This window comes from Astatotilapia calliptera, chromosome 3 (genome assembly GCF_964374335.1).
Source record: "Astatotilapia calliptera chromosome 3, fAstCal68.1, whole genome shotgun sequence".
NCBI classification, from domain to species: domain Eukaryota; kingdom Metazoa; phylum Chordata; class Actinopteri; order Cichliformes; family Cichlidae; genus Astatotilapia; species Astatotilapia calliptera.
Genome location: NC_137424.1, coordinates 33,910,308 through 33,925,750, shown reverse-complemented (window position 1 = coordinate 33,925,750; position 15,443 = coordinate 33,910,308). Strand labels below are relative to the sequence as shown.

Genomic DNA, 15,443 nt, shown 5'->3' with positions numbered 1-15,443 from the left:
AGAGATTTGTGCTCCTGACTTTATGTCACACATGTACACATGTGCATGCATTTCAGACATGTAGGAGTAGAGACCTTTCAAGATTTCTCTTACGGGTTTCCAATTCAGGTTCTGTAACCTTCTGACTTCACCTCCTCACTTCCTCCTCACAGAGATGAACTTCCTCTTTCAATTCTCGCTCAGCGTTGCTGGTAAGACAGATAATTATTCTCTGCCTGTGTATGAACTGTGACTCCTGTGCTTATTCTTCCATGTGTATAGTATCAGAGTCCTGTGGCAAGTCAGGACAATCGCAGGAAAGAGACAATGCGTTACAGTCTGTGGGACAGACAGAGAGTCTGATGCATGTTTTTTTTTGTGCTCTGCAGATTGCAGCAAAAAAGGAAATGGAACATTGAGCATAAAGCAGGAAGTCAAAGCACTAATATTATCCTGACTCAGATATAGATGGCACAAAAAAGAATACAACCGCATTTTTAGACAGCTGAACCACAAAAGCCTTTTTACGCGGCTCAGAATTATCGAGTTTAGTTCGATGCACAGACACGTCTGCGAATTACGTCCCCCAAAAAACCCCAAACCAAAACAAAACACCACCCTTTTAGAAGTTATTAGAATGAATAACTTGGACATGAAGTTTTCCAATATGGTTTCTGCAAGGTGACGATGCATTGCTAATGACACTATTGATGGTGCAGCTTTGACGTGAAAACAAATAAAAGCTAACATTTTATTTTATTTTATAACTTTAACCAATACTTCTGGAGAATTTAATCTTGTCTATATTCATCTTGCTAAAAACAATGATTTAGTCTGTTCTTGAGCAATAAGCGTTACCAAAAAGGTTAAATAGACACTACTAAAAATAACAGTGGCAGAAAGTAGCTTCCTACGCTTAAAAAAACAAACAAATAAATAAAGTAAATTAAGCTTACAAAAGCAACACAGAGACTTGCACACACCATCGCTTCTCAAAATATCACTCCGTGCTCGGTAACAAATAGAGAAGTTTTACTGTGAAGCACCCTTGCTGAATGTTTGTCGGTTCCTATATAATCACTATCTTTTCTGTTAACAGTAACAGTCTGTGAGAGATGTCAGCGTGTATGATTATTAGTCTGAAGAAAATAACAGAATGTGGGAATTAACCACCAAACCCAACAAATATTCTCTGCAGACCAAAGTTCATTCTTTGTGTGGAGCGTTAACAGCTTAGGTCTAAAGACGTTTGTGTGTGTGTTGAAATAAATATGCTAACCAGTTAACTCCAGTAACTAACCACATGTAATGCTAGTTTGTAGCTAAAAGTGTTTTACAAGGTCTTGAACAATCAGGCCAGATCTTATCCTAAAGACCTCACAGTACCATATCACCATACAACATTAGGTGATACTGTATCCTCCCTTAGGTACACTGCAATAGGCCTAGGCTGCTTCCCATGACGCACCCATTAGTATTTCTTCTTCACGCACCTGTTTATACACCACTCAGCATTTAGTTTTCACCTGTCTCCTTTACCTCCACCCGGTCATGGCGGCCCCTCCTTGAGCCTGGTTCTGCTGGAGGTTTTTCCTTTTAAAAAGGAGTTTTTCCTTCCCACTATCACCACATGCTACTGCTACTACAGCATAGATGCTACTACTGCACATTCACCTAAGGTATATGTTATATATATAATATTCTACCTCTATCCCCCCCCCCTCCTTTTTGGACAAGTCGAGGAGCGTGTCAGGTTACATTCCACTGTGTGTTTTGTGTTGGAGAAAAGGTGGTGAAAGAAACATTATATGTAACGATGGGTAAAGCTCCTGACAACAGACCACTTGAGAGCAGGATTTGGGCAGGATTGGTTTATTGCTTAGCACACTATTTTCAATGTCCTGTCCTCACCTACTAGTGATGTCTGGTGATAGTAGACAAAAAACCCAGCTGCTTCCTTTGTCACATACCACAGAAATTAAAGAAATATCGATGACAAAACAAAAGTAGCACCAGTTAAGACCCAGAGCTCATGAGTAAGGATAAGGTGCATACTGCACTTTTAAAAAGGTTAATTTCAATAGGTGAATGGCTTAAAACGAAAAGCGTTTTTAGGGTTTTAGTTACACACTGGATGCACTTAATTGTGCAGTGGAGTTTAAGTGATAATGATGAAGATGACAAAGACAATCAATCATTAAATAATAATAAATGCAACAGTTTCATATTTATACACCTTTTCATTCTGCTCTCATCCTTGGGAAACTCAATAATGTTATTAATGTGCAGGGAAACCTGTGGGAGGTAAAAGGTTAAAGGCGGTTAGGTGCCCTTCTTCTACTATCAGCACCTTATGCTACAGAAATGTTACCGCAATCATCCGCCCACAAACTGGCATTTTATTATTCCACAGCAGATGAACAGATCAGATACAGGTTTATACATGTGTGTGTATATATATATATATATACACCTCATATATATATATGAAAGAAAGCTGAACAGGAACACGATTGAATTAACACTGTGAGATGAGGAAAAAAAGAACAACGAGAAATGCAAAACATTTTTCAGAGAAGACCTTTTGCTTTAGAACGAAGAATCAAAAAAGTCACCTGACAAGCAGGACACTGTTAAACTTCCTGCAATTTCAAAAACAATTGAACTTTTGTCAGTTTCTGGTAATATCACATTTATCTGTAACAGTTGTGACATTTAATGAGGAGTGTGTCTAACAGTGTGCAGGTCACGCAGAAGAGCTCCGGCTCTAGCCTTCTGACCTCTCCGGGGACAGAGGGACTGCTGTCGTTGCATCTGAACAAATTTATGAAATTCACACCAGTTGACTCAGCTCTCCAGCGCTCGTGAGAATCAAAAAGAAAGTGAAGAGCGAGAGTGAAGAAGCGACGGGGGAGAGAGAGAGAGAGAGGGGGGGAAGTGGGGAAAATGTTAGTGGCTAGTTTTGAAGGTCCGGGTGAATTCTTCTCAGAGACAAAAGCATCGTTGTCGTCGTGAATGCGGAAGTAGTGTGACATCACAACGTCATGAAGTCACTGGCCACTGGGATGTGCCAAATGTTATAAGGTTCAGTAAGGGGGTGGAATGGCGGGAGACTCATTAAACTTATGTGTGACAAGGCTCATTCACGGGAAAGGAATTCATAACAGTGACGACGGACAAACGTAACTAATGTGTGAATGTGAATCACTGTCGGGGTGTAAATATAAAACTGTGCACAAACCAGCAGTGATGTAATAACTTCAAATCGCCTCACACACACTCACTCGCAGACACAACGGAGTGTTTTTTTCCAATGCAAAGTTGTCATATTCACGTTTTCACAGAACACACTGGAGATTTTATCAGTTTTCTTCCATCCACCCTCCTCCCCCTCACGCTGCCTTTAAACCCTCTGAGAGAGAGCTGGCGGCGGGGGTAAAGGCGAGCAGAGAGGCCTCTCTGTCTCTGGCTCGTTGAAACAGTGAAGCTGTGTTCGAACGGGAGCTCAAGATGGAATGTGCATGTGTGCGCGCTATAAGTCTTTATGCAGCACGTCTCGTTTATTATGCATCAATTGTAGTTTTGTAGCTAGTTTCCTTTTGACTTAAAGCTGTGCGTGCCAGCGTGCGTGCTGTAGCGCGCAGACACTGCTTTTTATACATCCATCAGCTTTTAATCTTCCTCTGATCTCCCACACACCACCCACGTTTGTTCTTTTTTTTTGCAACTTCTTATTACTTCCCCCCATTTTTTTTGGGTGACTGTTTAAGGCTTTCATTGTCCTGCCGCTTCCCTTCTTTTCATCTTTTATCCTGCTTTTTTCTTTTTCATTGTTTACGGTGTGTGATTTTGACATTTTGCTAACTCAGCAATCTGCACATGGCAGCGAGCTGAAACTTTCCTTTCTCACATTCACGCTCGCACACATACACGCACATGCTTGCAAATGCAGCGACGGAGGCTTGTTAAATTCAGATCTAACTAATATTGTTCGAGCGAGCGGTGAGAATAAATAGAGATGAAAGAAAGTGTCAGAAGAACCACCCAGAGTGCAGTGCAGAGTAAGTGTGCTCGCAGCGTGTTGCACGGCCTCCTGTGTGCATTTACGTGCAAATTAGCTTGTCTCTTCCTTTCTTTAAAGCCTTTATGAGCTGCCTGATTGCTCACCAGCTTTACAGTGGAGACCAATTAGCCAAATATGTGTGTGTGTGTGTGTGTATGTGAGGGCCTATATATTTGCAGGTGCGCTAATTCCACTGGAACCCCTTTGAAGTGTGCAACAATGGACTTTTCCTCACTTTCTGCTACTAACCCTGCAGCACTCTTACTGTATTAGCACAGAGTTATCATCATCATCATCATCATCGTTTCCCTCTTGCCGGGTAGGGGCCCGACTGCTGCCACTGCTGCTGCAGCTGAGGAAGTTCAGAGCTGGGCGGGAGGCCTTGCTGGGAGGAGGTCCCAGCGAGGAGGAAGAGGAGGCGGCGGAGGAGGAGGGTAGCGGAGCAACGGTGGCCCTGACCTTGTTGTTCATTCCCAGTTGGCGACTGTAGTTTTGTAGCTGAATGGAGGCAACACACACACACACACACACACACACACACACACACACACACACACACACACACACACACACACACACACACACACACACACACACACACATTCTGAATTTCAAACTCAAGATCACTTTCTTGTAGAAAACGGGAGATGAAAGAGTGGAAGAGGAGGATGTGAAGGAGTTGGGAGGAAGGACATGTGAACGCAGCAAAAAGGAACATTATGTTTGGACTTTAAGTCTGAGGTCAGCTGGAGTGACAGCTCGCCACAGAACAGAGCGAATAAACACTTTCCCTGCGTTTTCCCACTGAAGTGAACTATTTGCATGTGAGCAGCCTTATCAGCCCCGATGAGTCACCCTCCCAACAGCTATACACCCTCAGGACACAGCAGGCCTCAGTTGATGGGAATACATAAAAAAAAACATTAGGGTGAAAGTTCACGAGCGATACACTGCCTGTGAAATCCACAGGAAATACTACACTCTACTAGAAAATACTCGGAATATACTCCAAAGCACTGAATATTGGTCTGGAATTACAGTAAAAAAACCCAATAGGATGCCACCACAGCAGCGATACATTCAAAACACCAGACAAACCTCGAGTCGAATGATCTTCTGGAAAGTCTGAACCTTTTAGAAGAAGCCCTTGTGATATAAAACCACTTCATCTCAAAAGTGCTATCTTTGACAACATTGTAGAGTATCAGAAAGCACCACAGCACAGACTGTGTGCTCGTTTAATCAGAGTTTATGACTCACTTTGAAAACTCTAAAATAAAACTGAAGAATGATTCACTACACTATCGTTGTTTCACATCAGAAACGCAGTAATCCTCAGACTCAATGAGGTAACTTAACCACTTCCTGAAATAAAATTTAACTTTTAGGTTTTAACTAAACTTCTGACTTCATATGCATCCAAAATTATTCTTGTGATACTTTAGGCACTGAAGCTGCTTAAATGTTTATTTCGCAAACTTTTATCTGGCACTTTTAGTTTCTAGTTTCTTTCCAGGACATGATAAGATTATAAAACACAAAGCACCATTAAACATTAACCACAAGTTCACTTTGTGGCCTCCTTTAAAAACCTGTGATTGTTTTTACTTAGCATTCTCACATTATCTGACAGCTTTCATACATCTCTCAGATGCTCCCATTCAAACAAAACTGCTGACATCACACAACAGTTTACAAAAACAATACCCTCAGAGTGTTTGAGACTGGCTGACCTCTAGTTTACGACTACCAGGCTACAAACTGAGCAGTTAAAACTAGTTCCAGCTCAACCGAGTGCACCAATAATGCCCGATTATCTAAACTGCCTCCGGAGGGCACGCTCGCACAACACCTTTATCTGTTTGCTTTAACTCGGACATCTGCTCGTCCTCAACCGCTGCCTCCAAACAACAATGTGGTTGTTTTATTGGATTATGTTGCTTTACTTCACATTTTTCATTCTCATGTTTATTTTCACGTTTTTGTCCAAAAGGCTTGTTTGTGTCTGACTGCAGCGAGTGCTGCCATCTAGTGATCAAATGAGGACGTGAGGCTGAAGGGCATTACTAAAACACACGCTCCATAGAAAGATGTTTAATGTGGTTAATCAGAATGCGGTCAAATGGCTCTTGAACCATAAACTTCCCCCATCTTATATATAAGCATCGCAGAGTGACCTTCAGACTGTCATAAAGCTGCTGTGTTTACCTGCCGTAGCTGTCTGCTGCCTGTGCTTTTAGGGCCCTCCTGTGGTGGCTGAATCCTGGGAACACAAACAGCTTAGCTCCTCAGTATCATCTCCTTAACATATATCTGTAACCTGAACATAATCTTCTTAATAAGCTTCTTTATCATTGGCAACAGCTTGTGGTTACAATCACCTTCACTTAGCTACATCTTCACTAACGGCACTGATCACGTCATTCTTTAAATTAGAGCTTTGATCATCTCTATAAATATCATCACAGACTCATCATGATCCTCCCGTGTTGCTGACCTGTATGGGTATCGTGGCTGGGAGAGCAGGCCTCGGCTCCTGAGGTGCTGGTAGAGGTTACTGCTCAGGGTGAGAGGGTTTAAAACAAACTCCTCATCCAGCTGAGTGAGACAGCTCTGACAGAGACAGAAGGCACACGAGTATCATTTGAATATTTCAACTGCGACCTGTTTCGACCTTTAGCGAGTACTCAGAATAAAAAAGTGAGTCACAGTAAATGACGAGGCACCGTGTCCTGTAATGTCCTGTCAAAAATACACATGACGTCTAATACTGTCATCATCACATTCACAGAAGCGTCATCCTGAGACGTCATCGAAACTTTGCGTGCTTCGCCTTCGCGATGATGAGTGTGCAGTTTAAGTAAAGGTCATAATATGAAATTACTATTATAATTCTTTAATATCAGGGTGCAAGTGATAATGTGAGGAAAGTGTTCGAAGGAACAGGGAAAGGAAGAAAGTAGACAGGAATAGTGGGAGTATACGGCAAAGAGAAAGGTGGCAAAGGAAAAGGAAAATGCTTACAGTGAGTTGTTTGTGAGACTAGATGCTAAAAGAAGGAAAAAAGAGGGCCTTTTGTCAGTTGGTTATAGAGAGACCGAGGTGGAAAAAAGATAAAGATGGAAATGTGCTAATGAGTGAAGAGAGTGTGTTGACAAGATGGAAGAAGTAATTTTGAGGAACTGATGGGTGTAGGAAATGTAAGAGAGAGGAAGACAGATGGAAGACAGTTGGTCATAAAGTGCAGATTAGAAAGGAGGAAGTGAGGGCAGCTATGAAGAGAATGAGTGGAAAGGTGGTTGGTCCAGAAGACCTACCTGTCAAGGTGGAGATGTCTGTGAAAGAGAGCAGGGCACTTTTTAACCAGATTGTTTAACATGATTTCTAGGGTACAAAATTTTTAGAATTTTGAAGGAAGAAGAGAAGGAAGCAAGAAATGGCAATGGTGAGGGTGCGACATGAGGACAGTGAGACAGTGCTGATGTGGATGGAGCTGCCCGGCAGGAGGAAATGAGGAAACCCTCAGAGAAGATTCATGGATGTGGTGAAGGAGGACATGAAGAAGGCTGGAGTGACACAAGAGGATGCTAGAGAAAGTGATTGATGGGTATGTGATCCAACAGGTGAAAGAAGAAGAAGACATATAAACAAATGGTGTGGTCCTTAGTTCCAGGTATATACAAATAGAATTGTATGATGATTCCATGGTTCAGTCTTTAAAAGGTTAACTGGTCATTCAGGCGAGTGTTAACATGATACCGAAATCCTCCATTGAGGGGACGTTGCAGCAAATCCACCTGAAGAAGATGTAACTCTTAGAGCTGCATCAGAATCTATGGGCCTGAGTTAGCATGATAAATGTTAAAGTTCATGATAGTACAATTAGAAAAGACTGAACAAGTGCGGCTTATTTGTAAAGGCTGTCATAAGAAGGCATTTTCTCCCTAAAAAGAACAGCACAGCTTTGGACAGGTGAGAACCAAGTGGAGATGTTTGGCCACAATGCACAGTGTCCCCTCATATCAGCTTTCACCATGGAGATGGAGGTGTGATGATTTAGGCTCGCTTTGCAGGCACAAGACCCGGGCAGCTTGCAATCACAGAGTTGACCATGAACAACTCTGTATGCCAAAGTATTGTAGATTCAGATGTGAGGATGTCTGTCTAACTTGGCTCACAGCTTGCCTTGTATTAATGTAAAGGTAACCAGTGCTGATAGATTACTGAAGTTGAATCATCAACTTCTGCTTTGAGGTTCTCAGTGTCTCTATCTACTTCTCTAAATTGTTTAGAGCAACCGGAGCTCATCTAACCTGTATAGTCTGCATGGCGTGATGTGCAGGGTCCTGAGCCGAGACCAGCTGTGAGCACGGCAGCAGCAACTCTCTGGAGACCACAGGCTTCAGCAGCAGGGACAGAGATGGAGATGGCTGGAGGATGTAGTGGGAATACACACCTGTGTTGGACACATACACGCGGCCTATGATTGTTCACGAATGACCTTGATAAACAGTCATCTCTCTCACACATAAACATAAACACAAATACACACATGGACCTGAGGCTCCAGCTGCAGACTTCTGAGCCGGCTCCACCTGCAGCAGCAGGAACAGGTCACGACTCTGAAAGAGAGAAATCAAAAACTTTTCGAACCGTGGAGGGATATGCAGAATCTTGCAAGGCTGACAAGCTAAAATGAAAAGACGATCAAACGGTCCAAACAATTTTATGCTATGTTATTACTGCAGAAACACTGGGATGCTGTGTAAAATGTAAACATATCTTAAACACAGCAAATGTTCAAATTGGGACATTTGACTATTTCATGAAAAAAACAACAGAGAACATTTGAATTTAATGGCAGCAACACATCTCAAAAACAGGGCAACAAAAAGACTGGAAAAGTGTTACTGAAAAACAGCTGGAGGAACATTTTGGAACTATTTATATTAACTGGAAACAGAGAAAGAGCACGTTAGAGAGCCCGAGTTTCTTAGATGTAAAGATGGACAAACGTTCGCCTTTCTGCAAAAAAACTGCATCTACAAAGCGGGGATTGCTTTCAGAATAACAAGCCTCAACATTAAAATTGGGAAGTCTTTGAACATCTCATCAATAATATACAGTACATTATATCATCAAATGATTCGGAGAATCTGGAGAAATCTCTGTGTGCAAGTGACAAGGCTGAAAATCCACATTGTATGCCTGTGATCTTTGGGCTCTCGGGCAGCACTGTGTTAAAAACAGAAGCAGAAGCAGATACATTAACTTCAGTAGTGTATTAGCACCAGTTACATTAATATAGGGAACCAAAGAAGTATTAAAGTTGAGGGATATAAGCCATTATATCTGAGGTAAAGTTGGAATCCAAATACAGAAAAAGGCTCAATGTGGCTCTTATTTACAGATACTCAGAATCATGTAAATATAAAGTACACAGTTTCATTTCTGAGCTTTTATGCATTAGGACATACCGGTACCAGCTCTTTATGATTATGTTTGACTACATGGGCTTAGGGACACTTCCAGAAAGTTCACTGAGTCGTCCACAAATTCCCTTCCTGTCTCTATCATGCAGAGAAGAAGTTGCGCAGTATGTGAACATGATCCAGAAACCTCTTCTCTGGGTTAAAGCTAAAATGGACAACTGTTGTGTGGTCAGATGAATTTATTGTGAAATTCCTTTGGGGAAAAAAAGCTACATCATCCAGACTAAAGAGCAGAGACCTGACAGCTTGTTATCATCATTATCATTTTAAAAAGTCTTGCATATTTCAGTCATATTTTCAGCCAATGTTAAATCACATGCTGCAGCTAATCCAACAGCATGGCTTCGCAGCAGAAGAGTCTGGGTGCTGAACTGCCTTGCCACCAGTCCAGACCTTTCACCAGTTGAAAACATGAAATGAAAATACAACAAGAAGACGTGGGACTGCTGAGTAGCTAGAATCCTTTATCAGACAAGAACGGGACAACATTCCTCTCTCGAATGTGAAGCAACCGGTCTCTGCAGCTTGCAGACAGTTAAAAATACCCGCCACCTCTAACCCTAGATGCACCTTTGGTAACAATTAAAAATTCTAGATGATTTTCAGAAAAGTTGACCTCTGACCTCTAACATGTCTGAGATTTTTAAGTAGATCCACCTGAGCTATCAATTTGAAAGTCCTCTGTCACCTCGTTCTTAAGTAAGACGGCGCTGGCACGGCTGGCAGCCTTAACCCAATTTCCCTCAGGATGAATAAAGTATGATCAATCAATCACATTCAAGAAATCGCATTTTCAGAAAATGTGACCTCTGCACACCCCCCCCAGCAGACTGATGTCAATACTCCATCAGCCCTTTATAGCCGAGGGGTAAAAAAACCTGTTGTTAAACAAATAGGCGATGCTTTTTAGTGCTGAACATGGAGCTGTCCCAATTTGTTGAGATGTGTTACTACCATAAACCACAAGATTATTTAATACTGTTCTTAAACTGGCACATTTTCTCTGTTTGATATGTTTACTATGTTCTGCTGTAAACAAAATATGGATTTATGAAATTTACAAACCACTGCATTTTATTTGTACTTGAATTCGCACAACTTTCCAGTGTTTTTGGTGTTGGTTTGTATGAGTTGAGAATCACAACCGTCAAACAAAAGCACAAACATGAATATGATTGCTCTATTCTACCATGACTCCCACGTTCCCACATTCGCTAAAACGGGAACCAGATTTGCATTATGCAAATTCTTTCATGTAGACTGGTCAAATGGGTTTTACTTCTGCATCACATGCGGCCATAAAATGTCAGTTTCTCTTAATAAAGACAATTGTCACAAGATGAAAAAACAGAAACTACACCCTGAGTGTGTGGCAGAGGGCATGGAACAAGTTCTGGTTGTTCTCCATTTCATCCCAGTCCAGCTGCCAGCAGGTGGTTGGGCGGATCACCAGCGGAAGGCCGTACAACACACTCTCACACACTCCGTCTGCACGCAGAACTCTGAAAGACACACACACACACACGCCAACAATGGAAAAAACAATGAAATCCTTTTCATTTCTGAAATGAGCTCCAGCAGAAAACTGTAAGTATGCAAATATATGGAAAACATCATGAGCAGAGAGAATGACATCATCTCTGCTGAGGTGCGTTTGCAGTGTGACCCATTTTCTAACTCAAGTACATAAACAGCACAATTTTCCAACCGTCTGGTATGCAAAACGAATGCCCATTCGTTCACACAAACGCACATTACTTCCTACTGTAGGTCCTGAAAATGTAAAACAAATGCAAATCAAGTTTCTACCTCAGCGCCTGCTTTCTATCATTAGCGTGTGTGTAGCATGCGTGTGCGCATTTAGGGAAAAATTACATCAGCTGTTCACCGAGTTGGAAATAAATTCAGCATTACCTCAACTGCATGAAAACATTACCACCCCACACAGCCGGCAGGTCTGGCCCGGATCTGGTATCAAGCCGGCACTGCTGGTTGACTTCTGGCATGATAAGACGTATGTCATCCAGATATGGGCCAGGCCCGGCATAGATGGCAATGTCTATGTGATGGCATGCCATATCTGGCTCGATTGTGGTTTGGTTTATGTGGCCCAGGCTCATAGAAAACAAGTCTGGGCCAGACTTGGCAACAAGCTGGCACTTCTGACTAACTGGTGTCACAGCAGGGTGTATGTCAATCCAGATGTGGGCCAGGTCTGGCAATGATTGCACTATTTATGTTCCTATTTTCCTATTTTAATTAGAAGAACCAAATGCCATGTTGCAATACTGCTATAGTAGCCAACGTTTCAAAATAAGGTTTGACAGGTTTGTGACTGTACACTTTATCCAAAACCTAGTGACGGTTTACTCATCTATCACGGTCCACAGTGGCAGACTGTGTGGAGAGTGTGAGGAGGACTCAGGTGCAGACACAAGTGAGGATACGGGAGTGAACTTTAAACAAAAGCGAGCCTTTTATTGTGGCTGATGAACACAAAAGAAACAAACAAGAATGAGGGCAGCACAAGAGCAGTAACTAAACAGAAACCTAAACTGGGAATAAACTATGGTAAGGCTATGGCTTGGAGTACAAAAGACTGGGCATGGAAACACGGAGGGTGGGAACACAGACGACGCGACACAGACTACATGAAACACAGAGACTAAATACACATGAGGGATGATCAGGGGAAGTGGCCACACATGGGAGCACAGCTGACACACATGAACCTAACGACAGGACAGGAGAGGTGAAACGAAATACACTGACCTTGAATACAGACTTTCAAAGTAAAACAGGAAACATGGAGATTAGACATGACATGAACTAAACATAACCACGCAGACATGACTCATGACAGGTAGATGCACGAACCAGGGAGACGGAGTACAGGGGAAGATGACAGAAGCGACAGCATGAACTTGACAACACAAGACACACAGACATAAACACATGAAGGGCAAGGGAGGCTTAATACAAGGGTCATATAATTACAAATGAGCTGGAATAACTTAATGAACCTAAACAAACAATAAACATCAAAATAGACTAAACACAAAACACTGGGTCGCACGACCCAGGACCATGACACTCATCTTTGCCAGTGGGTGGCTGTAGCTCGGGAGGTAGAGCAGGTCACCTACTGATCGGAAGGTTAGTAGTTTGATCCCTGGCTTCTCCAGTCCGCATGTCAAGAGTATGAATGCAGTTAGGAAGCGCTCAGTTTAGAGAAAGTGTGTGAATGTTGTATAGAGCACTTTAAGTAATCTGGGAGAGTAGAAAAGCACTATGAAAGAGTCAGTACATTCCTTGTCTAAACAGGGTTTTTCATGTTACTTTTGCACTATTATGTTCCGGCACATGTTGTTATTACATGGCTTGATTAAGGTACACATTAGGCTGACATATGGGCCAGCACAGGGCCAGCAGTGTGTCTGCAACTGGCCCGTGGCTGCACACAACCTACACATGGATTACATACCGGAAAGAGTGACGGCCCTTTGGTGGTCCAGATCAGGATTGTCAGAGGTGGCCCACACATGGGCCAGCACAGGACCACCAGTGTGTCTGCAACTGGCCTTGCGCTGGCCCATGAAACAATCTTCAGTGCACTGCATGAGTTTGTGAGAAAAAAATGGCACGTACACATTCCTCTACTGACAGGTAGGAAAGAGAAGAAAGTGAAAATGTACTGCGCTACATTCAGTTCATGTGTCCACAATCCCTGTGAGGTTTAAAATAACATGACGAGTTTGTTTTGTAGGAAGCAAATGTAGCTCATTTTTTGTATGACACTGTCCACAGAGGCTATTTTTGACCTACAAGCTTGTAAAACTCTCCATATTTGTTTTGTGATTGGTATGAAAGATTTTATTCATTTGTCAGACTTTTACGATGAGCATTTTCCTGTCCTCTGGAATATATTTTATCTTCTGGTTTCCTCGTCCATCATGCTGATTGTACATTTACGAGGCCAACAAAATTCCTTACAAAAGCGACTGAACTTTGTGCTCATATTGCTTTTACAGCCTCGGAGCACTAACTCCAGCAGAACAAAGTGCACTCAGATGCTCCCAAGTCAAACAAAGGAGCTGTGCATTCAGAGAACGCGTGTTATTGGATCTTGCACACACAAGTCTTCCTTTCTCCTAACAAAGTGATTGTGAGCTGATCCTAAAAACTTTTATTTGTGCTTATAGTTCGAAGGCCCTCAGCATCGATGCCCACGCTTACTTGATCACTTTCAGTGTCTGCGGTGCTGGGCTTTGATTGGCCAAGCCCTTAGGGCCAGGCAGGAAGTCCCGAATGCTCTCAGTCTTCACTCCCAGGTTCGGGGTCAGCGGGATGAGCGCCGGGCTTATCATGCGCTCCTGCATGTCACACTTCACGCACACTGCACATGCAACAGAAACATGCAGTCATGTTAAAAACAAAGTACACGCCATGATTCAGTAGTTTGTAGAACTTAGAACTGTAGAAATTCTAAGTTCCCCATAGGTGAGAAAGTGAGTCCAAATGGTTTGTCTCTGTGTGACAGACTGGTGACCAGTCTAGGGTGTTTGTTGATGAATGGCCAACTCTTCTTTATAATGTTGCTTCAGTTCATTGAGGTTTATGGATATTTGTTTCTAAACTGCTCTCGGGTCGGGTTGAGGCCTTTAAAAACTTTAAATCTTGTCTTTTTCAGCTATTCTGCTGTAGATCATATCGGACTCTAGAATACTTCTGTATTCAGAGGAGTTCGTGGTCAACCCAGTAACTATAAGGTGCCCAGACATCTCAACTTTAGTCTCATTTGTCCAAAGGACACTGTTCCAAGAGTCACACTGTTCAGATGTAGCTTTACAAACCTAAGCCATGCTGCCATGTTCTTTTTAGAAAGAAGAGGCTTTCTCCAGGCAACCCAGTTTTTTAGGCTTTCTCTAATTGTACTGCCATGAACTTTAACATTTAACACACTAACTGAGGTCTGTAGAGTCTGAGTTCTTCTGAGCACTTTGGAGATGCTGGGATATCTACTACTGGGAAGGGTTTTCAACAGAAGAAACAATTGCTTCTGCTGCCAAAACCTCTGCTCCTAATGAGATGCTCACACTTGCTTATGATCAGGTAATGAAGTGCATTTGATTAGCAGCATCTGGCTGCAACTTACCCTCTTAATTTCTATGGAAGCTGTAAATTTGTACTTTTTCACAACTACACAGAGTCATGTGAAAACTGTATTTGTCATGTGGCTGTATTTATGTGCATTAAAAACCTTTCTTTCTTTCATGTATTTGTTAAAGTCATAAACTGTAATGCATTTCTGACTTCCTAAAACATCAGTGTGTTCAAGTTCTGTGTGTGGCTGTAGATTTTAACCTGGAATCAGGTTATCCATGGGGCTTGGTAGCAAGAGGTGAAGGTGCTCTCTGTCTCCACCCTGTTCTTGAAGCCATGCCTTGAACACAGTCTCTATGGCAAACACAGTGTTCTCCACCTGCTGCAGGTCGACCTCTGTCCCCAGCATCAGAGAGTCTGCAAACACACATGCACACACATAGTGTTAAAAAGCTGTATCAGACTGTCTGAGGCTCTGTATGTGATAAGTGCATTGTTCTAAAGATTTTAACCTCTTTCATTAGTTTGACATATGTTAATTAAACAATGTCAATTAGAACAAACTGACACTAACATTCTCTTTCAGAATCAGAATCAGAATCAGAAAGGGGTTTATTGCCAAATGTTGAGCAGGTTTACAACATTAGGAAATTTTTTGACCTGTATTTTGACATTTTTAACATTTTTATAAACTTGTTCAACAACTCCCCAACTTTCAAAGAAGGATTTTTTTAGCCACTAGATGGCAGCAACATATGATAAATCCAAAGTACAGTAGCAAATGGCCTCGGTGAACTTATCAGTAC

General features: G+C 42.2%; 1 protein-coding gene across 2 annotated transcripts in view; it reads right to left on the bottom strand.

The window, feature by feature from the left end:
- Positions 1-2,358: 2,358 nt before the first annotated feature.
- Positions 2,359-15,443, bottom strand: part of m1ap (meiosis 1 associated protein) — a 59,968-nt gene continuing 46,883 nt past the window's right edge. The window contains exons 5-12 of one of the 2 annotated variants that reach the window (XM_026161678.2): positions 14,899-15,054; positions 13,771-13,930; positions 10,895-11,036; positions 8,601-8,664; positions 8,356-8,498; positions 6,540-6,655; positions 6,251-6,305; positions 2,359-4,540 (exon numbers count right to left, since the gene is read on the bottom strand). In XM_026161678.2, the coding sequence (XP_026017463.2) occupies positions 4,304-4,540; positions 6,251-6,305; positions 6,540-6,655; positions 8,356-8,498; positions 8,601-8,664; positions 10,895-11,036; positions 13,771-13,930; positions 14,899-15,054 (1,073 nt within the window). In that variant the 3' untranslated portion in view covers positions 2,359-4,303. Of the gene's footprint in view, positions 4,541-6,250; positions 6,306-6,539; positions 6,656-8,355; positions 8,499-8,594; positions 8,665-10,894; positions 11,037-13,770; positions 13,931-14,898; positions 15,055-15,443 lie in introns of both variants that reach the window. The other variant, XM_026161675.2, reaches the window with a different exon arrangement.